General features: G+C 43.9%; 1 protein-coding gene across 1 annotated transcript in view; it reads left to right on the plus strand.

Annotated features, from left to right (window-relative positions):
• EMC2 (ER membrane protein complex subunit 2) overlaps nucleotides 1-18,999 on the plus strand; it is a 123,932-nt gene extending 104,933 nt beyond the window's left edge. Inside the window, exons 11-12 of the mRNA XM_073632153.1 lie at nucleotides 451-555; nucleotides 18,114-18,999. Of these exons, the coding sequence (XP_073488254.1) occupies nucleotides 451-555; nucleotides 18,114-18,200 (192 nt within the window). The 3' untranslated portion in view covers nucleotides 18,201-18,999. The remainder of the gene's footprint in view (nucleotides 1-450; nucleotides 556-18,113) is intronic.
• Nucleotides 19,000-26,618: the final 7,619 nt, after the last annotated feature.

Genomic DNA, 26,618 nt, shown 5'->3' on the forward strand with positions numbered 1-26,618 from the left:
GAAGAGGTTATCCTAGGCTGGACTTCATTTTTTTTTTTTTGGTCTGTCCATTGCTCTTAAACCTGAAAGTGAAAGACTGTGTGTCTCTCAATGGACCTCAAAAAATGGATTTTACAGTAAGTACAAAAATCCTATTTTTTCCAGTAATATTATTTTGTTTACTAATTGCAACTTCTGTATAGATTACCCTGTTTTATTTCCATGAGATATAATTCCTTTCATTTGTCATTGAGAATTCCTGGCATTCTTCGATTTCTTTTTAACACAATCTCAATGGACTGCTAGTGATTTAAACCCTGGAAACTCTCAAGATAGCCACATGAAATTAGTAGGATTGTTTTACTTGGGCACTGTGACATCAGAAGATGAAGTAGTTGTATTGGCTGTAATTAATCTCCATTAGGGTTTAGGTGATATTTACTTATCATGTTAAACTGCTGTTATTTTCAGTCATCAGTCCACATCGCTTCAAACCCCAAAGCTAGTGCAAAAATGAAGAAGGATAATGTAAAGTTTGCCACTTGGGCCTCTAATCAGATAAAGAGAGCATACCAGGTAAGTTTTGTACACAGTAAGACATTTTTTTTTTATTAAAACAGAACTCCCAGATATGCGAATATTTTCTAAATACAAGAGCGTGTGTATTCTTGCTTTGTGCTTATCCTCCAAATCTGTGCAGTAATCCAGTATGAAACTTTGCCTTTGTGCAGGAGCTGTCTATAATAAAGACCGGTCACTGCTGCTCTCTCTCCTTGTGCAGGGTGACTGGTCTTGTATCTGCAGATTGTAGTGGGTGGGGCCTGCTGGGTGCCTCCCATAGCTCTATTTTCTACACAGGCTATGTACAGCACAGCGAGGATGTCACTGCTGCTTTTACAAGGTAATATCTGGGTTTTGCAAAGGCAATTGCTGTGCACAGAGTGATTTCTATATCTTTTATGGCTATTAAGGAACACATTTAAAGGTAAGTTCTTGTGCCTGAGGTTCACCTAAGAAGCAAACTTTTTGTTTCTGCCTCAATTGTATAGCTGTCAATAACTGTATTCAATAAATCACCTCTGTCTGCCTAGCAGGTCCCTAAATCTTGGACATAGGCTTTGTAGACCTCTTGACTTTTGCCTCTGCTGAATATATTTGCATCCCATAAATGAAATGGTAATGTCTTGGCAGCCAGTACTGACACTTAGTGATTTACAGGCGGTCCCTGAGTTACAAAAAAATGGGGTCTGTAGGTTTGTTCTTAAAGAGGAGTTCCCATTTAAAAAAAACAAAAAAAAAAAAAACGCAGCTGCTCACTTTTAATAATCGGACACTTACTTGTCCCAAGGTCCAGTGATGCAGGTGAGAGAAGCCCCGCTCGTCTCCCCCTCCGTTCGGCGGCGCCGGCATTGCAATTGTGGGCGCCCGGCTGTGGTTTCACAGCCGGACACCCACTGCGCATGCGCAAATGGCGCTGCGCGCCGTGATTGGCCGCTCAGTCATCTGGGACCTGTAATGTGTCCCAGATGATTGACAAAGAGGGAGGGGGCAGAGTTGAGCCCTTCCTGCGCCGAGGGGAAGTGATATCACCAGCCCAGGCACTGAAGGAGGCAGACTACAAGGGACCCCCTAGCAACAGCCATTTAGAGGTGAGTTATAAAAAAAATTTCCAATTGTTTTTTTTTTTTTTTGCACATTCATGCATTTTTTTTTTTTTTTTTGTGCTGGGTGGAACACCACTTTAAGTTGAATTTGTTTGTAAGTCGGAGCAGGTACATTTTTTTAACCACTTCAGCCCCGGAAGGATTTACCCCCTTCCTGACCAGAGCATTTTTTGCAATACGGCACTGCGTCATTTTGACTGACAATTGCACGGTCATGCGACATTGCACCCAAACAAAATTGACGTCCTTTTTTTTCCCACAAATAGAGCTTTCTTTTGGTGGTATTTGATCACCTCTGCGGTTTTTATTTTTTGCGCTATAAACAAAAAAAGAGCAACAATTTTGAAAAAAAAAAGCAATATTTTTTACTTTTTGCTATAATAAATATCCCCAAAAAATATATAAAAAAACAAATTTCTTTCTCCGTTTAGGCCGATATGTATTTTTCTACATATTTTTGGTAAAAAAATCGCAATAAGCGTATATTGATTTGTGCAAAAGTGGGCACGGTCACGGGGTACGCGGCAGGCACACGTCCTAAATGCCGCAATTTAAAGGGGACGTACCTGTACACCCATTTGCCCAGCTGTGCCATTGTGCTAACGTACATCGTCATGCACTGGTCGGCTAGTGGTTAAGTGTAGCTCCAGCCAAAAAAACTAATTTTTAAGCTTTTTGGAGAACATAGGGAAGGGTTAACACCCCTGTAACATTTGTTTTGCTGTCTGTGCCCCTTTTCAGAAGATTTCACCTCACTTTCTGTCCCAATGACAATTGGATTTTGAAAGTTTTGGGTTTTTAGGGAAACAAACTGGTGATAAACCTTCAGTGTAGACACCTTTTTCCCTTAATGACTCTTATGCCCCGTACACACGGTCGGACATTGATCAGACATTCCGACAACAAAATCCTAGGATTTTTTCCGACGGATGTTGGCTCAAACTTGTCTTGCATACACACGGTCACACAAAGTTGTCGGAAAATCCGATCGTTCTGAACGCAGTGACGTTAAACACGTACGTCGGGACTATAAACGGGGCAGTGGCCAATAGCTTTCATTTCTTTATTTATTCTGAGCATGCGTGGCACTTTGTCCGTCGGATTTGTGTACACACGATCGGAATTTCCGACAACGGATTTTGTTGTCGGAAAATTTTATATCCTGCTCTCAAACTTTGTGTGTCGGAAAATCCGATTGAAAATGCGTGATGGAGCCTACACACGGTCGGAATTTCCGACAACAAGGTCCTATCACACATTTTCCGCCGGAAAATCCGACCGTGTGTACGGGGCATTACAGGAGTGAATTTCCTATCCTTGGGGTAGATTTCCACTCACTTCCTGTTTCCTCCCTCCGTTTGTAAGTCGGATGTTTGTAACTAGGGCACCGCCTGTATTGAGATTTTTCCTTCACTTTTTGTCTTGAGTACACAACAAAATAGAGACGAAGGCTCTGCAAAGTGAGTTGAAATGCCCTCTTACACCGTTGACACTAGAAGTGTCCATTTGGAAGATTTCCTCTCTACAGGCGGTCCCCGGGTTACAAACAAGGTTCTGTAGGTTTGTTCTTAAGTTGAATTTGTATGTAAGTTGGAACAGGTACGTTTTTAAGTGTAGCTCCAGCCAAAAAAATAATAGTGAAGGGTTTACACCCTATAATGTTTGTTTTGCTGTCTGTGCCCCTGTACAGAAGATTTCACCTCACTTTCTGGAATAATTGGATTTGGAAAATTTTGGCTTGTTGTGGAAAAAAGGATTGTCTGTAAAGCTTCAGTGGAGACACCTTTTTATCGTGACAAATCTTACAGAAGTGAATTTCCCTTCCTAGTGATTGATTTCCTCTCACTTCCTGTTGTTTCCCTCCGTTTGTAAATACAAATCGAATGTAAGTCAGATGTATGTAGCTCGGGGACTGCCTGTATTCGTCACTCAAATTTTGGATCCTCCCTCACTTTTCAGTCCTCGCAACAATGGCCACCAGGCCAAAAAGAGCATGAAGCTCCCTATTAAAACGGAAATAAAAACCTGACAGGGGTCCTAACCCCTCAGCGATAGTCAAACTTAAATCAGTTGTAAACCGCTGCAGGAAAAAAAAACTAAAAAACATTCCCCTGTAAGACAATTGCATAATGTGTTGGTGTGCATCGCATACTAGCACATTATGAAATACCTTAGAACAGGGGTGCCCAACCGCTGGCCCCTCCGAAGTTGCCCGCCATGTCTTGTTCCTGACCCACCATCTCCGAGCATTAGAGCGAAGAACGGAGCCACCGCTAGAGGAAGCGGAGCCAATGCTTCCTGTATAGCGCCGCCTCCTTCATAGGCGGAGTGATACCAAATGTACTCCGCCTGTGACAGGAAGCATCGGCTCTGCTCTCTACTGCAGCTGCATGCTTCTGTCACAATTATGCTCGGGGATGGTTGGTCAGGACACAGGAACCCGCAATCTGGGACACCAGCCACCAGTATCAGTACCAGTACCAACAAGCATTACCAGTACCAGCCAGCAGTACCAGTACCAGCCAGTAGTACCAGTCATCAGTACCAGTACCCACCATCCGCACCCACCATCCGCACCAATCATCAGTACCAGCCAGCAGTATAAACCAGCAGTACCAGCACCAGCCAGAAGTACCAGTCAGCAGTACCAGCCAGCAGTACCAGTACCAGCCAACGGTACCCGCCAGTAGTACCAGCTAGCTGCACCAACACCTTTCAGCAGTACCAGCCAGCAGTACCAGCCAGCTGCAGGAATCCTGAGGAACAAGTGAAGATTGAGGTCAGTTGAGGAGCAGGTAAACCCCTGTGCATCAGTGTGAAAGCAGCCTTAGGCCCCTTTCACATGATGGGTCCACCGTTCTGTTTTTCTGGTGGACTCAAACGGACTCTCCATTCACCTCTATAGAGCGGCAGATGTAAACGGACTCGTGTCCATTTACACCCGCCTATCTGCAATCCGATCTCCTTAAAAAAAACAGAAGGGGATCTGTCCCCTTCTGTCTGGGCAGATCGGAGGGCCCTTAGGGTAGAGCGGGTTGGATCCGTGTCTGCTCTACATATGCAGAGTGGACACAGACCTGCGATCCCCCTTTACGCTCATTGTGGCCCGCGACCGGTTACCAAGTCGATAAAGTGGCCCTCGCTGCTCAAAATGTTGGGCACGCCTGCCTTAGAACAATGCCCTCCAGTGGCGCCCGGTCACCCCTTACAGGGCTTCCTCTTCCCCCAGTCTTCCTTCGGGGTTTGCGGACTCCGGCTGTGTGAGTGGCCGGAGCTGCGATGACATCACTCCCGCTCATGCACGCGGGAGCCCTCGGTTTGGGCACGGTGCTCTGAAGGTTTGGCACGGTATGCAGCCAGTGTGAATATCTCCTAAATGGTGCCCGTTTAGGAGATATTAATTTTGCCTATAATAAGGCTTACCAGGACTTTACTACTGCTTTAAGCAGGCCATAGATTATGCAACTTTCTGTCCTTCAACTGCAGGTTGAAGGAAAGTGATTGCTCGATTCCCTCATCAACACAGATAGGGTTGATGGGGGGGGAAACCCTCCCGCAGAGCTATTGTGTTCTGTCAGCGGGGACCGCAAGGAGCCTTCCCCACCAGCAGTATACAATGATCAGTGCTGGCGGTGGGAAAGTCTGACAGGCTGTACTGAGGCAGATTGACTTCAGTACAACCAGCCTGTGCCTAGATGGTTCGAAGTTTGGCTGGTTCAGGTGGAATTAGACCAAGTTCGATCTGTCTGTGGCCAGCTTCAGAAATAAAAATTCTGTTTGTAGATACACTATACGCTTTAACGTTTAGAGGAAGAAGGCATCATTTGGCAAGCAGGAATGCATTACATTAATTCTTTGATGGGACATCTAATGTGATACGTTTTTTTTTTTTTCCACATTTTTGGACAAGCTGACGAATTTCAATATGCCCAGACCCATTTTTTTAATTGCAGCTTTTAGCAAAGTTGAATAACATTAGCCAAACTATTTGGTTTCTGAAAGGCTGTTCCATGTGATTAATGTGGACAAAATAATTGCTCGTCAGACAGAATGACCTCAATCAGCTTGTCACTACCAGTGATCAGAATTATGTTTGACGTTCTATGTGTGTACTAGTGGTATTTCTTCAGGCATACTTGCACACCTCGGCTAACTAAGTCCAGGCAGACTGGATCATGCGCAGCCAAGTGCTTGGTGCTGTTATAGTGTGAATGTTTCAGAATACTGCCATTTCAATCACTTTGTAGGTAATGTTTATACAACCTGATGTGTTTTAAACAACGTTTGAAGTTTTTACAGTACAGCATATGTGTTTTATTTGTGACATTCTAGCTTTCTTACTACACAAGAGGAAATCTATATCATGTTGCAATTTCTATTTAGAAACCTCTGGTGCCCTTTGCATCTAAAGCAAATGTGTACTGTAGTAAAAGAAAGAAAACTGAGAGCAGGGATTTAATCCAGTGGTGCCGACACAGATTTTTTGTGTTCTTTCAGAGCAGCAAGGGGCACCCAAAGCCACAGCTCCCAACCTTTGACTCCAAAGTAGAGAAGATCAAGCTCTAACCTGTTACCCCCATCCCTTAGGCCCCTTTCACAGTGGGGCGGTTTGCAGGCGGTATTGTGCTAAAAATACCACCTGCAAACCGCCCCTAAACAGCCTCCGCTGTTTGTTCAGTGTGAAAGCCCGAGGGCTTTCACACTGAAGCGGTGCGCTGGCAGGACGGTAAAAAAAGTGTATTCACCGCTCCTAAACCGCTCCTGCCCATTGAAATCAATGGGACAGCGCGGCTATACCGCGGTAATACCGAGGCTGTAGCCGCGCTGTACGAGCGGATTTAACCCTTTTTCGGCAGCCAGCGGGGGTTAAAACCGCACCGCTAGTGGCCGAATACAGCCGCAAAAACGACGGTAAAACAGCGCTAAAAGTAGCGCTGTTTTACCGCCGACGCCCCCACCGCCCCAGTGTGAAAGGGGCCTTAAAGTGGGTAAAGCCTAAAGGTTTTTCACCTCAATGCATTCTTTGCATTAAGTTAAAAAAAAAAAAAACACCTGTGTAACAGAATCCCTTCCCCCTTAGCTGGGTTTCAATGGGAGCACTCTCCAAATAGGTGGAGCCTGGAGCGGCAGCGGGGGACCCGAGAATAGGAGGATCGGAGCTGCTGTGTGCAAAACCACACACAGCAGGTAGGTATGACGTGTTTATTGTTTTAATAGAAAAACGATCACAAGAACGGTGAGCAAAAATCCCAGAACCACACGGGGGGACCTAGTGAATGACCTGCAGAGAGCTGGGACCAACGTAACAAAGGCTACCATCAGTAACACACTACGCCGCCAGGGAATCAGATCCTGCAGTGCCAGACGTGTCCCCCTGCTTAAGCCAGTACATGTCCGGGCCCGTCTGAGGTTTGCTAGAGAGCATTTGGATGATCCAGAAGAGGATTGGGAGAATGTCATATGGTCAGATGAAACCAAAGTAGAACTGTTTGGTAGAAACACAACTCATTGTGTCTGGAGGAGAGAGAATGCTGGTATGAGGACGCAAAGCCTGTCCTCTGCCAAGATAGCAGAAAACGAGGCATGGTAAGTCGGTAGTGGGGAAAAAGGTCAGCTACAGAAGGGGTTCTCAACCTGGGGGTCGAATGACAATTTGCTAGGGGTCACCGAATCCTGGGCTGTTCCTGAAGCCTGCACCGCTCTCCCAGCCTTTTCATGGACCCCAGCACGGCTGTCTCTGGAGTCTGTGGCTGCCCAGCAGGGCTGTGGAAAATAATTTTACTGTTTGGGTCCCCACAACTAGGGAAATTTTATCAAGGGGTCACGGCACTAGAGAGGTTAAGAACCACTGAGCTACAGGGAGCCAACCTACTTGCATATACCGATACCTGATGACGTGACTTTTGCCCTATGCTTGTCTTATTTGAGGAACAGCTCCCACAGTACAGTTCCCTTTTTTAAAATAAACCTATACTTAGGAAATGTGTTGGCTGCCATTTCTTGTGTCTATTGGAAATGTTAGTTACCTGTTCCAATATTTTAACACTTTCTGAGTCACTGACCTGGAATAAGCATGCAGATCAGCAGTTACAGTACAGAGGTTGAAGGCAGCCAGGCAACATGCATTTTTAAAAGGAAGTCAGAAATAATGGCCTCTGCGTTTATTTTAGTACAGGTTTCTTTTTATGCCCGATGTGCGTTTTTACTAGTGCTGTGCAAACATTTTCGGCAGGTGTGAAGAAATGCTGCAAAGTAAGAATGCTTTCAAAAACCTATATTTTTGTTTATTCTTTATCAGTTTACAAAATGCAAAGTCAGCAAACAGAAAAAAAAAAAAATATTTGGTGTGACTATCCTTTGGCCTAAGACCAGCATCAGTTCTTACACTTGCACACTTTGTACACTTGCACAAAGTCAGATTTTGTAGGATTAGTCAGGTGTATGATTAATCGCTTATACCAAGTGGGTGCAAATGATCATCAATTTCTTATGTAGATTGAAACGCAGTCATTAACTGAAACAGCTGTGTAGGAGGCTTAAAACTGTGTGAGGAACAGCCAAACTTTGCTAAGGTAAGGTTGTAAAAGACAGTTTCATGTCATAGGTCATACACCATGGCAAGACTGGGCACAGCAACAAGACGCAAGGTAGTCATACTGCATCAGCAATGTCTCTCCCAGGCAAAGATTTCAAAGCAGACTGGGGTTTGAAGATGTCCAGTTTAAACTCTTTTTTAAAGAAGCACAAAGTAACGGGCAACATTAAGGACCGTAGTGGTCAGCCAAGGAAGCCTGTTTTTGACAGGTACCCGCTGCCACTTCCGGCTCAGATTGCCTCGGCGAACTGGTCCTGCAGTTTGGCCCCCCTCCTTCCCCCTACGGGACCATTCATAAAGCACAGCGTGACACGCACATGTGCAGTCGGAAATGGGCTGTGAAGCCGCAAGGTTTCACTTCCTGTTTTTTTCTTTCTAGAGATGCCAGCGCCTGCACCCGAAGCTGATTAAAGAATTGGCTCAGGTGTGAGGACATCTTGGGATCCCTGGAGAGGTAAGTGTCTGTCAGTATTTGTAGCTGCTGACTATTTTTTCTTTAATGCAGCAGATGATATAAATGATAGATGATATACACATCATGCTTACTTTCCCTTGGCACTGGCAGATCAGCACAGCACATAATTGGCGGAAACCAGTGGTACCCAGGTACACCCATCTACTTTCTGGAGAAGTCCCGCCAGAAGTGGTCTTCATGGGAGAATTGCGGTCAGCAAACCATACCTCCGGCATGGAAACAAGGCTAAGCCACTCAACTATGCAAAAAACATGTCAACCATGTCAGTCAACCTACCTGCCGTGTTCATTCAAAAACTGTGGGCAAGTTTAGCTAGAAGAATTGATGCTCTTTTAAAGGCAAAGGGTGGCTTCTATGCATTAAGGTGAAAAACCACCCTTGCTGCAGCTACCCCAGACCTCTCCTTTTTCCTAATTGAGCCTGATCCGATCCAGCAATGTGCACGAGTGCTGCGGCTCCACCCACTGTCTCTTTCCTCATTGGACATATTGATAGCAGCAGGGGCGATTGGCTCCAACTACTGTCAGTCAAATCCTGTGATGCAGAGGGCAGACCTGAGTCCCTCTGTCTGTGTGGATGCAGCAGCGGGACTCGGGAGCGAGCCCACATAGGTGCCCCCAGGGACAGCGGCTTTCCCTGGGGGCACCCGATGAACAGGAGGGGTTCTGAGCGCTGGTGGGGGGACCCCAGAAGAAGAGAATCAGGGCTGTTCTGTGTAAAACTAATGCACAGAGCAGGTAAGTATAGACATGATTTTATTGTTTTTATTTTTTTAAACAGGAAGGTTTACAATTACTTTAATGTATTGAACCTCCTAAATGTGCTTCAATATTTCTATAAGCTTTTTGTATCCCACTCCATGGAACAATCTCAGTGTTCTGTTCCAGCAGCCATGTTAGAAGCGTAGCCGGTATTATTTAATCAGTGGCTACACACTTTAATATTTCAGCTTTATCTCCTCAATGTTTACTTAGAACTCCGAAATCTGACCTGATTTCTTCAAAAGCCTCTGTGATTTTATCAAGAGATTCCCAAGCATTAACGTGGCTGTGCTGTATCAGAGCTGTTTCTGGAAGGAATTGTACCTCCCGAGCATCAGATTAGGACCATTCCTGTTTGCCTGGGAATGGAAGGGGAGCGGCAAAAGAAAAGACACTCTGTTCTCGCTCAGTGCCAGGCATGCTTTAGTCTACTGGTTCGATGAGTGGAAATAAAGAGTAGCTCATGCCACCATATAAAGTCTTTTTTTTTTTTTATAGACAGCTGTTATGGGAATGCTCACAGGTGGATTACACCTAGGGTGTTCCATACAAACGCAAGGGAACATGTTATCAATGACATGTTGGTTTCTACTCCTGTATACCAAAAGCAAAGTGCAGGATATTCGGTCTACATAGAGAAAGCATAAAACTGAAAGATAAGTGCTTGCTGAAGATGCTTAGCATGGTGAAACGTACATCGAAGCGGAGGGTCCGTCACTTCCGGGTCCCGTTTGATACCCCATACAGGCTTCTGCATCCAGAGGGAGACATGAACAACACGCCACCACCAGAGACCAAGCCATATCCACACACGCTGTTTTACATAGTGCCAGGCACTTTAATATACAAGTGCAATCTATTTTGTCACTGCTTTTAAAACATTCAAATAAATATACTACACGATAAGGCTCCTTTCACACGGACGGACCGTCTATCCGTTTTTCTTCTATCCGTCAACGGACAACAATGCATTCCTATGGGCAAACGGATGACTGTCTGTTACCATCCGTTAACCTCCGCTTCCGTTTTTATCCGTTTTTTTTAAAGTACAAGGCTAGGTCCAGATCTGTGAAAATGGATTTTAACTGATGTTAACGGACAATGTCCGTCAACCTCCGATCAGTTAAGGTCCGTTTTAAAGAAATTATTTTTTTTTTTGTTTATCTGTGAACTCAACCTATAACCCAGGCAATGCTTTCTGGGTAATTTCCTTAAAGGCACAGAAACTGCTGTAAACGGATCAAAATGGATACAAAACAGATGAAAAAACGGATGTAAACGTGTACAATAACGGATGAAAATGGATATTAACGGAATGGAAGGCGGGCGAAAATGGAGATTAACGGAACAGAAGACGGATGAAGCAACGGATAAGAACTGATATGTTTTGAACGTGGCTAAATTGACGGTACCTGTGTGAATGAAGCCTAAGACTTTTTATCCATGTCTCTTGTGGAGTCATTTTTCCTACCATAGCCATATATCAAGGGGCCATTGGAGCGGAGTGGTGCTGACAGTGGAATCAATTGGTATTCAAAATGGGCATTTTGGCCATCCTGTAAAAAGGGGTCAAATACCTCTGATGAGTGGCCATCTTCCCTTTGAGTACTCGTGGTGGAAGAACTTCAAGTTTGAAGTTTCAGTTCAGAGCTATTTTGCTTTGGTGTTGGGATTACTATCACATATGGACTTCAAGCTTGCTCTTTTTAATCATTTTTAGATCTATGTATTTTTTTATGGTTTTTATGTTATTCATGTGATTCACTTTGCAATGTTTAATTGATTATTCATTTGTTGTCACATATATGAACACAAATAAGGGCCTAATCTTTTATTCTATTCACTTATACCATTGGTGATTTCATCACCTCAAAAGGGGCAGCTATTATTTGTCACCTTTCCCACACACAGGGCGCCAGTTCTAGTTTATTAATTCACTATTTAGTACCTGTTGCATTTACTCCTTGTATTAAGTGCACAACTCTGTGATGGGGTCTCTTTAAAGCCAACCTCCCCCCACCCCCCTTACTATTCTAACTTTTACAGTGCTACTCTGCCTGTTTCTTCCTCCGTTGCAGCTGCACAAAGATATCAGGTGTCTGAGTTTACAAGAAGCAATGGTGTCGCCCTTCCTCTGTCATTATAAAGTAGAACTTTACCCTTAACTTGATAAAAAATAAATTCCACAATAATAATTCTGTTACCATAATTGAGGTGTGCCGCAAATTGCCTCCAGCATTGCTCCTGTCTCTTCTTGCTGGAGGCAGCCATTTTACTGAAGCCCAGAGCCCCTGAACAGCAGTAAATCATAAAACGGAACTAAACCCATTGATTTAATGGTTTCAAGAAACTGTTACATTCCTGGAATGCCAGAATTACTGTCACATTTGCTTGTGTCCTCAACCAAACCGTCAAACTATCAAATGGCTGGTGTCATAATTGGTCACAGGCAGCACCATGGCAGTTGCAGATCAAACAGCAGCAGCTTCCTTGGCTGTAAAGGATAGGTGGGTTTAATTCCACTTTAAGGCTGCCAGCATATCGGCCTCTACAGACTCAGCCGTGCTTAAAAATGGAGAGCAACTGAGCATATGCAGAGCAGGGTGTGATAGTGTATTACTGGATTTTAAACAGTGTAGGCACTTATTTTTAATGGCTATACCTGCAAAAGGGGCCAGCCTGAAGCCATCTAGCAGGACTTCATTTTAGGACTAAAGTTCCCCTTTAAAGGATTTGTTAACCCATATAACTCAAACTCTGCCAGACTCTGTAGTAGAGCTTGCAGAGCACAGAACCTTTCTTATAGAAAAACGAGTGTTGTAAATACTGCTTTTGAGTTGTCTTCGGTCGTTTACATGACTCGCGGCCGCTGTACAGCTCCAATGGAAGCATACTGCAGGAGGGGCCATGATCTCCCTCTGACATCAGCCGGGGAGATCACACGATTGCTCGGTCTCTCCTGCAGTAGCCATGGAAACCGGCCGAGAGTCGTGACCGGCCTGAAGACAGCGCTAAAACAGTATTTACAGCGCTAGTTTTTCTAAAAGAAAGGTACAGTGTCCTCTGCCAGGATATGACAGAGTATCTGGCAGTGAGCAAAAAAGATTTGTAATTTTACTAGAAGCGGGGGGGGACGGAGACACAGACACGAGCTAACATGCAGGAAGGAGGGGTGTGAAAACGGAGACAGGAGAGCAGAGGGGACAGCAGCGTATGACGGAGGTCCGCAATTAGACCACAGTGATCAGGGCGGAGCTGCCCTGATTTTCGTGGTCTGTTTAGAGAAGGGGATACAGGAAGTACCACATTCAGTTTTTTTTTTTTTTTTTTTAACAGTGCTGTGTAATCTGCTTTATGGTAACAGAAAATCAATTATTTTTTTGGGTTAACAAACGCTTTAACAGCATTTTGCCCCATTGTAGGTCACTAGCACCCAGCACTGCATCATTTAAGCACTTGCCAACCGGGCCAATTCTGACCCTTCTCTCCTACTATATCTATTTTTTTTTTTTTTTAGCAGAGCCCCCATAGAATTAAATGATGGGTGTTGCAATTTTTTATGTCCCACAGTATTTGCACAGCGGTTTTTCAGTTTTTTTGGAAAAAATACACTTTAATTAATTTTATTGCACACAAGCACAATAATAATACCTAATCTTTTTGTAAAATATAAAAGATGATGTTACACTGAGTAAATGGATACCTAAAATGTCATGCTCTAAAATTGCTTCTGAATGTGGAATGGCGGCAAACTACTGTACTTCTCCATAGGCGAAGCTTTAAACGCCTTTACAGGTTACCAGTTTACAGTTACACAGAAGGTCTGGTGCTAGTTCGTGACGTTGACGTTCGTGACAATACCTCACATGTGTGGTGCGATCGCCATTTATGTATGCGTCTGCATTTGCGTGTAAGCACAGGGGGACTGGGGCCGCTTAAAAAATGTTTTATTCTTTATTTTATCCAAAACTTTTTTGCATTAACTTTATTGCTATTACATGATGAACAACATCCCTTGTGATGGCATGGGCCATGACAGGACCTCTTTATTGAGAGATCTGAGGTCTAGTAGACCTCCATATCGCGCCTCCAGTACATCCAATCAGACACAGATCGCACTGATCTGCTTCTTCCTGGCCACTAACGGCCAGGTAAACAGAGATCCAGAACAGGAAGTGACCACATACTCATCGCTTGTGGTTTCTGGGGTCACAGAGCAGGAGGAACAGCATCAGTTCCCCTCTCTCTATGCTGTGCTGCCATCACCGCCGGTCGCATCACTCCTGGGCTCTGCGATCGGACGGCAGAGTCGGGAAAGACAGCAGTACAGGGAATTGCCGGCTGAAAATGTTCATACCCTGTTTCCCCGAAAATAAGACGTAGCGTGATTGTCGGTGATGGCTGCAATATAAGCCCTACCCCCCAAATAAGCCCTAGTTAAAGTCCTTGTAGGGCTTATTTTTGGGGAAACAGGGTAGGGCTTATTTGGGGGGTAGGGCTTATATTGCAGCCATCACCGACATTCACGCTAGGTCTTATTTTCAGGGTAGGGCTTATTTGGGGGGTAGGGCTTATATTGCAGCCATCACTAACATTCACGCTAGGTCTTATTTTCGGGGAAACAGGGTATTGCAAAAAGAACCCTAGGATACTGGGAGCCTGATCAATGGAAAAATAAGTAGAGGTGCCGTCCACTATAAGGGCTGGCTGTTTTTGCCATAAAAATGGCAAAAAAATAAAAAATGTATGCCAACACCCAGAGGCTACTGTATGTCCTCAAAAATGTATGTTTATTGAATGAAAAAGATCACAGCATAAAGCAGAGGTTGCTATACGCTACAAAAACACTGACAAACACTGACAAACGTAGGTCACTAGCACCCAGCACTGCATCATTTAACCACTTGCCAACCGGGCCAATTCTGACCCTTCTCTCTCTCCTACTATATCTATTTTTTTTTTTTTTTTTAGCAGAGCCCCGTAGAATTAAATGATGGGTGTTGTCCCACGGTATTTGCACAGCGGTTTTTCAGTTTTTTTGGAAAAAATACACTTTAATTTTAATTAAAGTGTAATTAATTGCAGTGTGGGCAGCTTTTAGCTGACCTCAAGGCAAAAATACTACATGCTTTTTTTAATAAAAATATTATTATTTTCATCTAACAGGGTAAGGAAGTACTAGGGGCTAATTAAGTATATCGCAGGGAAATGCCAGAAGGAGTAGAGTGCAGAAAGGTGATCTCTGTGACGGAACCGTCCAGCACCCAGCTTGGGTGCTTCCGTCAAGATATACTGTAGCTTCCTCCAGTCTGGATCCAGGACCCGGGTATTATTGCTAAGCATCCAAGACTAGATGCAAACTGGAACTCACTTTATTGAAAACTCACACAGAATTATATAGCACACGGGGCCAGATAGGGCCTGATCACATTACCCCAACAATACAAACTGTAAACAGGAATATAATTAACATACAGTAGCTCACAAAAGTGAGTACACTCCTCACGTTTTTGTAAATATTTTATTATATCTTTTTATGTGACAACACTGAAGAAATTACATTTTGCTACAATGTAAAGTGGTGAGTGTACAGCTTGTATAACAGTGTAAATTTGCTGTCCCCTCAAAATAGCTCAATACACAGTCATTAATGTCTAAACCGCTGGCAACAAACGTGAGTACACCCCTAAGGAAAATGTCCAAATTGGGCCCAAAGTGTCAATATTTTGTGTGGCCACCATTATTTTCCAGCCCTGCCTTAACCCTCTTGGGCATGGAGTTCACCAGAGCTTTACAGGTTGCCACTGGAGTCCTCTTCCACTCCTCCATGATGACATCACGGAGCTGGTGGATGTTTGAGACCTTGCGCTCTTCCACCTTCTATTTGAGGATGCCTCACAGATGCTCAATAGAGTTTAGGTCTGGAGACATGCTTGGCCAGTTCATCACCTTTACCCTCAGCTTCTTTAGCAAGGCAGTGGTCATCTTGGTGGTGTGTTTGGGGTCGTTATCATGTTGGAATACTGCGCTGCGGCCCAGACTCCGAAGGGAGGGGAACATGCTCTGTTTCATTTTGTCACAGTACATGTTACATGTTAATCTAAGCTAAGATAATCATAATCTAAGTAAGTTTAATCAACATAAACATATAACATCCCACAATGGTTTGATAAGGTATTAATCACATCTCCAAGAGATGATCAGACAGACAAAAACAATAGGTGACTCGATTAACAATGGGAATGCACATCTAGGAGGCACATAATGGGAGAGATGTACTTAACAGACACATAACACCTTAATAAACAGATTATAGCGGGAGACCACAGTATCAGGTTGCTTTGAGCTGATCATATTATCATCTGCTCTGACTATCACAGTCTAAAGCAGTGTTTCTCAATTCCAGTCCTCAAGGCACCCCAACAGGTCATGTTTTCAAGATTTCCCTTAGATGAAGCAGCTGTGGTAATTACTAAGGCAGTGAAACTGATCAAATCACCTGTGCAAAATAATGGAGAGCCTGAAAACATGACCTGTTGGGGCGCCTTGAGGACTGGAGTTGAGAAACACTGGTCTAAAGCAGTCATTGCTGGTTTGGGCATAGAGACCCCAAATATATGTATATATGTGTCCTCAAGTTACCAGAGTCTATGTGTTTTGGGGAGACATGGACTTGAATCAGAAACAAGACCACTCCAAGGGTCTCCCAGGCACACACCTCCCAAAAAGTAGAGTTCCCTTAAAAGTGTAGGCCCATAGTAGGCAAGAGGCCACCCTGCAGTTGCCTTCAAAAGCCCTGTCCTGGTTGGGTCTGTCACAACCTTATCATGTCCGTTGCTGCTCTTTCACTTTCCAGTTGCGGGCAGGGTGGTGACCTAGCTGTGCTGCTTAGCTATAATACAAAAATGTCAGGTTACTTGCCTTAGCCTTCTGTCTGGCAAAGCTGTGTAATCCTCAGGGCTGTATGGACAGAAATATAACTCCTTTGACATGTAAAACATGCTAGCTCTTCGCCTGTGACTTCATCACATACACAATTCTGTGACATTGACTTATCTGAAAACTATACAGCAATAAGCAGGGACACGTGCTGCGACCAAGATTTTTGCTTTCATTGAACAGACCGATACACTTCTGTACCTCTCTTTTTAATTTCTCGGTATTAAGTTCCGTTGGATACATCATCAGTGCTTCCCCTATCACACAGAGCCTGTGTAATAAATCTAAAAGCCTTTTCCAGCCATAATTGATCAGGGAGCTTAGCTGGAGGTCAGAAACAGGTTAACGGCACCCTTTGCTTCTCCGTGGAACTGTTTCATGATCACATAATCCTTCCACACACATCATAGCAGACTTGCTAAATGAATTTAACTTTGGGGAAGCTTGTAAATCAGACGTAACGCAAAGAATTCTAGAAAATCGACCATTATATTGAGAATTTATTAAGTGTTTAAACGCTCACATTAGACCGAGGAACAATTTCCCTGACCAAAAGCAAATTACAAAAGTGTTCTCTAGAGAAAATCGGGCTTTATTGGCGGGGTATTGAAAACATGCCTTTCGCTGACAAAAGCCAGCGATTTACCTACTTAATATGTTTAGTATAATCAGCCTGATGAGTGATGGCAGTTGTCAGTGCTGTTAGAAAACTCATTTTAAAATCAGCATGAAGTACTCAACAGCTCACCATTCAAAGGCTTTCAGTCAACTAACAGAGCTGCCGGGAAGTGTAATTATAGGACGATATAATTGGCTGGCCTTAATTTCTTCCTGAGTAAATACTTGTGAGTGGAAATTAAACCTCACTTTAATGGTATACACAACTGTTAATCTTCTCCTTTGCTGCTGTGCTATGCAGGTCACTGGTTTATTGCCGGCGCAGGCTATGTGCACTCTTTGTTTTCTGTTCAGCACACATTACACATCACAAAAGTAAACACATTTAGTGCTAAAGAGTTGATAAAATTTTAAGACTTCATTTAAAATTGTAAAATACACCAAACCTGGGACTTGAGAAGATTTTAACATCTTTGTCTTTCCACACCCTTCTGATTAAAACATATTCAAATCCAGATCAAAAAGTAATATATTGCAACTCGGCAGTCATTAGATGTTGTGGCTGCTTTAGCTGTCTTCTCTAAGGCCCCCTCGTTCTCATTACTCGATTTGAAATCGCGTGCAGAATCGCCACAATGCTGCCCACGATTCCAAATTGCGGCAAAATGCATGATGCGCATAATTATTAGTATTAATTGGTACTTTCAGTGATATATTTAACAGACAAAAAGGGAGCAAATAAAAGAGGTTAGTTGTTATGGATTGCATACACTTTGTCTTTTAATGTACACGTAAAACTGGAACGAATGGTAGTTTTCAAATCTGCGTGGAGTTCAGCTATAAATCTGAAGTATAAATTTTGGATTACGTTTTTTGCAAAGTGCTTAAACAGCCATGTCATTTTTTTAAAAGTTTGATCTCTGTACCATCTTCTTGGTAATTTTAAAAAGTTCTCTTTCACTGTTTTGTATCTTTTTTTTTAATCATTATTATTTTTATTTATTTTTTTCAATAAAAATCTATTGAAAGTGAAACATTTTGCTCTGTTACCCAAAGAATAATTTTATTTTTTTGTATTTTAGCTTGCAGGTCGGACCATGCCAGATACTCAAACATCTCTGAAAGCCGTAGAAAACATGTTGGAAACGTTACAGATCACTCAGTCCTAAGTCTTCTAAAGCCACTACCTGCTAACTGTACCCATGTGATCCAGATCTCATAGTCATCATTTTGTCCTTAAAGAGGAGCTCCAAGCTGAACAACAAAAAAAAAACAAAAAAACAACTAAACTGTTAGTGATGCCCTAAGTATTTGTTCTATATTAGTTGAAGTATGCAGCCAGCCACTTGGTGATATCATGGAAAAATGGCTGCCCAGTTTTATGTTCTGATATCACTAGCTGAAGGCTCATACAGGCATGCATGACATAGATGAACCACTGCACCAACATGCATGATCAGATCTGCACAGTCTCCCCCCACAGTGTGTATGCATGTTACCAAGAACTGTAGTTCTCACAAATAAATGACATTGCACCCTTCGAAAATCAGACCTTCAGCTTGGCATCTTGATTTAGAATTAACTGAGAAGACATCCTGAAAGTAGAATATTTTCAGATATTTTGAAGCTTCTGAAATCTGCATTTAGAGGGCTTTCATTTTTGTGCCAGGAGTTTCCCTTTCAGGTGGAAGCCCTCAAGCTATGAGTTTTAAACGTAATCAAAAGACTGCAGCCTTTTCGTTCCCTAGCTAGCTGTCACATCACAAAGGCACGGAAAGACTTGAAATAACAACCATCTTTTGGCTGTGAAGGAGTGAATGAAAATCGGTAGCGAAATGTGTCACACTTCATATTTGTAGACAGGAATGAAAGCATGTTTTATGCCGTAATGCGTTATTAATAATTTCACTGAAACATAATTTATTTGCTTCTATGGTTAAATTAAATGCAAAATAGCGCCTTGTTTAATTACATGTTATACACAATTTTTTATTAAAAAAAAATGTTTTCCTTCCTGATTTTGTTTATGTTCATAGTAATGGATTCTGACAGGAAGTATAAAAGTGACTTGGCTGGCAGCTAAACATTTAATGTGATACTAAAGTCTCTTTTTTTTCTTAAAAAATAGCAAACATGTCATACCTGCTCTGTGTAGTGGTTTTGCACAGAACAACCCTAATCCTCCTCTTCTCTGGCCCCTATTTGGTGCTTCTGGCCCCTCCCTCCTGCCAAGTGCCACCACAGCAAGCAGCTTGCTAAGGGGGCACCCAAGCCAAGCTGCTGATCCTTGTGTCCATGCAAGCACAGAGCCACGACCGGGCCCCGCCCCTCTCTCTCCTCATTGGCAGACTGACTGACAGCAGTGGGAGCCAATGTCGCCGCGCTGCTGTCTCAGCCAATCAGGAGGGGAGTTCCAGACAGCCGAGTCTTTCCTTCAACATCACTGGATCCAGATGGACCTCAGGTACGTATTAGGGAGGCTCCTGCACACAAAAGGTTTTTTTATCTTAATGCATCAAATGCATTAAGATAAAAAATCTTCTGCCTTCACAACCACTTTAATGGTTGGATGGTACATTGCTTGGTAATGATCCAGTCCTGTCTTTAGACTGATATCAGATGGGTGTTTGTTTGTTTTTTCCTTAAAGTTTTTAAAAAGCCCAACTAAAAAAAAAATTCTCTCTTTATAGTCTAGTACCACTGCATTTTTTTAATTTAAAGTATGTTTTCACAAACTCAATTTTAGTGGGACTTTTTAGGTGCATCCAATAAAGAGGACAACCCATCCAAACATTGTCTCTCTTTTGTCTCACTCTTGAATGTACCAAAAAAGTCTAATTAAAATGGAGTTTGTGTGTACATTGATCAGTAGGGGGATGTTGGTACACATTTGAGGCTGCTTGCTCATGAAGCCCATAACTTACCAAAACTGGAGAGTATAAAATCTGGTGCAGCTCTGCATAGAAACCAATCGGCTTCCAGGTTTTTTTTTTTTTTTTTTTTTTCTGTCAAAGAACAACTTGAAGCTAGAAGCTGATTGGCTACCATGCACAGCTGCACCAGATTTTGCACTCTCCAGTCTTAGTAAATCAACCCCTATGTATTTTATTTTTGACTTGACTTTTGCTTAAAATACCTTTCTTTCTCTTCCTGCACTGCTATGCTAGTGCTCTATGCTGGCATGGGTGCATAAAGGCTTCACCTTTCATCACAAGCTTCCACATGCACACTTAGCGTGGAGGAACAATGGAAGTATGTCTGACCAGGTCTGCAAGATTACGGAGTATACAGGACATTGGAGTCCAACTCTGGTGTCTTTTAGAATTGTGCAGACATTTTTAGACCATAGATAAAACTGAGTGATTGCAATGTCTGATTGAGTTAAAAAATGCTTGATTTGGTATTTTAAGAATTTTGCGAAGTGCCATTACATGCACACAACTGTGGGAACTCTATATGTAGGCGCACATCCGTGCTGTCCCTTGAATGGATGTGTAAGTGGCAACCTCAGCCTGGACTCCTAACAGGCCGCGCCTCCAATGTTCTTCGCTCACCCCTCAGAGCTTAGTCCCTATGACTAAGCTCCGAGGGGCTGAGCTAAATGTGTTGGGGGCATGGCCTGTTTGGAATCCAGGCTGAGGTTGCCACTTACACATGTATTCCAGGGACACTGCTGAAAGGTAGGATTGCAGGGACGTTTCATGTCCATGTAACCTTATCAAAATCAATATCTCCTATGGTCTTCACAGCTTCTTGGCTATACTTGGTGTGTGTGTAGTTTCATAGAGATGCAGAGGTTCTACTGTTGCCCCATGCAGTATAAATTATGTGGCACCCCGAAATTGTTGGCACCCCAGAATTTTTTCCATAAAATCAAGTATTTCTCACAGAAAAGTATTGCAGTAACACGTTTTGCTATACACATGTTCATTCCCTTTGTGTGTATTGGAACAAAACAAAAAAAGGGAGGAAAAAAAGCAAATTGGACATAATGTCACACAAAATTCCAAAAATGGGCTGGTCAAAATTCTTGGCACCCTTAACCTAATATTTGGTTGCACACCCTTTGGAAAAAATAACTGAAATCAGTCGCTTCCTGTAACCATCAATAAGCTTCTTACACCTCTCACCCGGAATTTTGGACCACTCTTCCTTTGCAAACTGCTCCAGGTCTCTCTTATTGGAAGGGCGCCTTTTCTCAACAGCAATTTTAAGATCTCTCCACAGGTGTTAAATGGGATTTAGATCTGGACTCATTGCTGGCCACTTTAGAACTCTCCAACGCTTTGTTGCCATCCATTTCTGGGTGCTTTTTGACGTATGTTTGGGGTCATTGTCCTGCTGGAAGACCCAAGATCTCGGACGCAAACCCAGCTTTCTGACACTGGGCTCTACAGTGCGACCCAAAATCCTTTGGTAATCCTCAGATTTCATGATGCCTTGCACACATTCAAGGCACCCAGTGCCAGAGGCAGCAGAACAACCCCAAAACAACATTGAACCTCCACCATATTTCGCTGTAGGTACTGTGTTCTTTTCTTTGTAGGCCTCATTCCGTTTTTGGTAAACGGTAGAATGATGTGCTTTACCAAAAAGCTCTATCTTTGTTTCATCTGTCCACAAGACGTTTTCCCACAAGGATTTTGGCTTACTCAAGTACATTTTGACAAACTGTAGTCTTGCTTTTTTATGTCTCTGTGTCAGCAGTGGGGTCCTCCTGGGTCTCCTGCCATAGCATTTCATTTCATTTAAATGTTGACGGATAGTTTGCGCTGACACTGATGCTCCCTGAGCCTGCAGGTCAGCTTGAATTTCTTTGGAACTTGTTTGGGGCTGCTTATCCACCATACGGACTATCCTGTGTTGCAACCTTTCATCAATTTTTCTCTTCCGTCCATGCCCAGAGATTAGCTACAGTGCCATTGGTTGCAAACTTATTGATAATGTTGCGCACTGTGGACAAAGGCAAATCTAGATCTCTAGAGATAGACTTGTAACCTTCAGATTGTTGATATTTTTCCACAATTTTGGTTCTCAAGTCCTCAGACAGTTCTCTTCTCTTCTTTCTGTTGTCCATGCTTAGTGTGGCACACACAGACACACAATGCAAAGACTAAGTGAACCTCTCTCCTTTTTATCTGGTTTCAGGTGCTATTTTTATATTGCCCACACCTGTTACTTGCCCCAGGTGAGTTTAAGGCTGGGTTCACACTGGTGCGACACGACAGCCGTCCTATTTTGAATCCGACTTTGCCCCGACATGAAGCCGGCATGTGTCCGACTTTCAATGAACGGGGATCCGACTTGGATCCCCGCCAATGCCCGGCACTGTGTTTGGTATGAATATTTAGGGGGAACTCTGCGCCAAATTTTAAATAAATAACCGGCATGGGTTCCCCCTCCAAGAACATACCAGGCCCTTGGGTCTGGTATGGACCTTGAGGGGAACCCGCTACGCCGAAAAAACGGCGTGGGGGTCCCCCCCAATCCATACCAGACCCTTATCCAAGCACGCAGCCCGGCCGGTCAGGAATGGGGGTGGGGACGAGCGAGCGCCCCCCCCCTCCTGAACCGTACCAGGCCACATGCCCTCAACATGGGGGGATTGGTGCCTTGGGGAGGGGGGCGCGCTGCGGCCCCCCCACCCCAAAGCACCTTGTCCCCATGTTGATGAGGACAAGGGCCTCTTCCCGACAACCCTGGTTGTCGGGGTCTGCGGGTGGGGGGCTTATCGGAATCCCCCCTACACAGATTTTTAAAGTAATTTATTAGACAGCTCCGGGGGTCTCTCCGGTTCTTCTCCGCGCTCTCCGGGTCTTCTGCCGGGCTCCTCCACTATCTTCTGCTCTTTTGCCGCTATTTTGCTATAGCGGAGGAGCCCGGTCTTCTGCCTTCTGCCCTCTTCTCTTCTTCTGATGTTGACACGACGCTCTCTCCGGCTGGAATGCACTCTGGGCGCTCCGCTCTGACTTATATAGGCGGTGACCCCGCCCCCCTAATGCCGTCACAGTCCCTGGGCATGCTGGGACTGTGACGGCATGTGGGGGCATGGTCATCACCCGATGACCACGCCCCCTCATGCCGTCACAGTCCCAGCATGCCCAGGGACTGTGACGGCATTAGGGGGGCGGGGTCACCACCTATATAAGTCAGAGCGGAGCGCCCAGAGTGCATTCCAGCCGGAGAGAGCGTCGTGTCAACATCAGAAGAAGAGAAGAGGGCAGAAGACCGAAGACCGGGCTCCTCCGATATAGCAAAAGAGCAGAAGATAGTGGAGGAGCCTGGCAGAAGACCCAGAGAGTGTCTAATAAATTACTTTAAAAATCTGTGTAGTGTTTTTTTTTTTAATTGACACTTTTTTCCTCCAGGTGAATGGGTAGGGGTACGATGTACCCCATACTCATTCACATAAGGTGGGGGGCCGGGATCTGGGGGCCCCCTTATTAAAGGGGGCCCCCGGATTCCGATAAGCCCCCTGCCCGCAGACCCCGAAACCAACAGCCAGGGTTGTCGGGAAGAGGCCCTTGTCCTCATCAACATGGGGACAAGGTGCTTTGGGGTGGGGGGGCCGCAGCGCACCCCCCTCCCCAAGGCACCAACCCCCCCATGTTGAGGGCATGCGGCCTGGTACGGTTCAGGAGGGGCGCTCGCTCATCCCCACCCCCATTCCTGACCGTCCGGGCTGCGTGCTCGTATAAGGGTCTGGTATGGATTGGGGGGGACCCCCACGCCGTTTTTTCAGCGTAGGGGGTTCCCCTCAAGGTCCATACCAGACCTAAGGGCCTGGTATGCTCTTGGGGGGGGGGGGGGGACCCATGCCGGTTTTTTATTTAAAATTTGGCGCGGAGTTCCCCCTCAAGATCATCTGAGCACAAGTCGCGTGCCGAAGTCGGATCATGCGAGACGGCGATCCGACTTTGATCCGACTTCAGTGATAGTCAATAGGCTGAAGTAGGATCAAAGTCGGACCAAAGTAGTACAGGGAGCATTTCTAAAGTCGGAACGACTTGTGTCGGACCAGTTAGGACGGCTCCCATAGGGAAACATTGGATTTCACACGTCATGCGACATGAGCTCCCAATGTCGGAGCGTTTGTCGGACCAGTATGAACCCAGCCTAAAGGAGCATCACATGCTTGAAACAATCTTATTTATCCACAATTTTGAAAGGGTGCCAAGAATTTTGACCAGCCCATTTTTGGAATTTTGGGTGACATTATGTCCAATTTGCTTTTTTTCCTCCCTTTTTTGTTTTGTTCCAATACACACAAAGGGAATAAACGTGTATAGCAAAACATGTGTTACTGCAATACTTTTCTGTGAGAAATACTTGATTTTCTGGAAAAATTTCTGGGGTGCCAACAATTTCGGCCATGTCTGTATTTGAATGATCACAATTGAATATTTGTCATTTACACCTTGTGTCACTTAATTGTGATAGTTCATTTGTAGCGCAACTTATTTTAATATTGTATACTTGCACCATAGGGATGATTGATGGTTTTTTGTTGCAGCTTTACTTTATATTATGTGGTTTTCTAGCGCGGTATTTAATTTATTCTCTTTGTTAGGAATAGTGGCATGTCTCCTCTAGTCACTACCATACCATCCCCCCACAGTAAAAAACACACCTAGGGAACACAGTTAACCCCTTGATCTCCCCCTATTGTTAACCCCTTCCCTGTCAGTGACATTTACACAGTAATCAGTGCATTTTTATAGCACTGATCGCTGTATAAATGTCAATAGTCCCAAAAATGTGTCAAAAGCGTCCGATCTGTCTACCGCAATGTCGCAGTACCGCTAAAAGTCACTGATCACCACCATTACTAGTAAAAAAAAATAATAATAAAAATGCCATAAATCTATTCCCTATTTTGTAAACGCTATAACTTTTGCGCAAACCAATCAATATACGCTTATTGTGATATGTATTCTTTAACATATTTTTGGTAAGAAAAAAAATATCGGCCTAAACTGATGAAGAAATTATTTTTTTTTACTTTTTTTGGGGGGGGGGGGATATTTATTATAGCAAAAAGTATAAAATATTGTTTTTTTTCTCAAAATTAACGCTCTTTTTTTGTTTATAGCGCAAAAAAAAAACAAAAACGCAGAAGTGATTAGAAGAGAAATCTCTATTTGTGTGAAAAAAAGGACATAAATTTTGTTTGGGTACAGCATCGCACGACCGAGCAATTGTCAGTTAAAATAACGCAGTGCCGTATCGCAAAAAAATGGCCTGGTCGTTAAGGAGGCAAATCCTTCCGGGGCTGAAGTGGCGCTGCGGCACCCTGAATTTTGGGTGCCTCAGCACGAACCGCGTTTGCAGATGTACGAATGCTGCCTGGATCCCTGTTTAATTTGAATTCAATACTGATGATTTTGACCAGGGGTCTCCAAACGACAGCCCGCTAGGACGTTTTTACTGGCCCGCAGCTGGAGTCCTCACACTCACTGAAGAGACGGTCTCTCTATCGGGTTGTGAAACCCACAATGCATACTCCGCCCGGCAATATGCAGCGCAGATCCCACAACCACTCCCGGAGCCTCCACAATGTGTTACTTGCTAGGATAGGCTGCACCTCCTTGCTTCCGCCTCGCTGTTACCATTGGTGTCCTTAAGCTGTATATTTGCATACAGCGGGGGGGACACAGGTCCTCTATGCAGCCAGACAAATTGTATTCTATTCCACTGCTGCAGATTTATTTATAAATGATTTTTCTTCAGCCCGCGAGTATGTGTAAAGTATACTATGTGGCCCTCTAAGTGAAAAGTTTGGAGACCCCTTGTTTAGACCAACCTTTCTCAACCAGGCTTCTGTTGAAGCTTGGGCTCTTTCAGAGGTTTCTAAGGGTTCCATGGCCAGTGGGGGGTTGGGACAACAATGTGTTGGGCCAATTTACCACTGATCACAAATATAGAGGACCATTTCTCCACTGACCACTAATGTAAGGGGAAATATCTTTAATGAACACCAATGTAAGGGGGCAGATCTTCACTGTTCACCAAGGTAAGGGGACACTACTCCACTGTGCACCAATACAAGTTATTTCATAATGTAAATGCACTATAAGCTGTAGATATGATTTTAGCAGGGGAGCTCCGAGACCACAAAATCACTTCAAGGGTGCTTCCATGATAAAAAAAAAAAACGGTTGAGAAAGGCTGGTTTAAATTTGATAATTGTTAAAAAAGTGGAAAAGATTCCACCAACCCTCGCAGATGAAGAATAAAAACTAAATAATTACCATATATGTCCAGCCGAGCTCGCATGCAGAAGCGAACACATACGTGAGTAGCTCCCACATATGAAAATGGTGTTCAAACCACACATGTGAGGTATCGGTAGAGCGAGAGCAATAATTCTAGACCTAGACCTCCTCTGTAACTTAAACGCAAAACATGCAACCTGTAGAATTTTTTAAACATTGCCTATGCAGATTTTTAAGGGTAAAAGCCATTTTTTTTCACCATTCCACGAGCGGGCGCAATTTCGAAGCGTGACATGTTGGGTATCAATATACTCTGCGTAACATTATCTTTCACAATATAAAAAAAATATTGGGCTAACTTTACTGTTGACT

Source organism: Aquarana catesbeiana, linkage group LG05 (assembly GCF_042186555.1).
Source record: "Aquarana catesbeiana isolate 2022-GZ linkage group LG05, ASM4218655v1, whole genome shotgun sequence".
Lineage (NCBI taxonomy): Eukaryota > Metazoa > Chordata > Amphibia > Anura > Ranidae > Aquarana > Aquarana catesbeiana.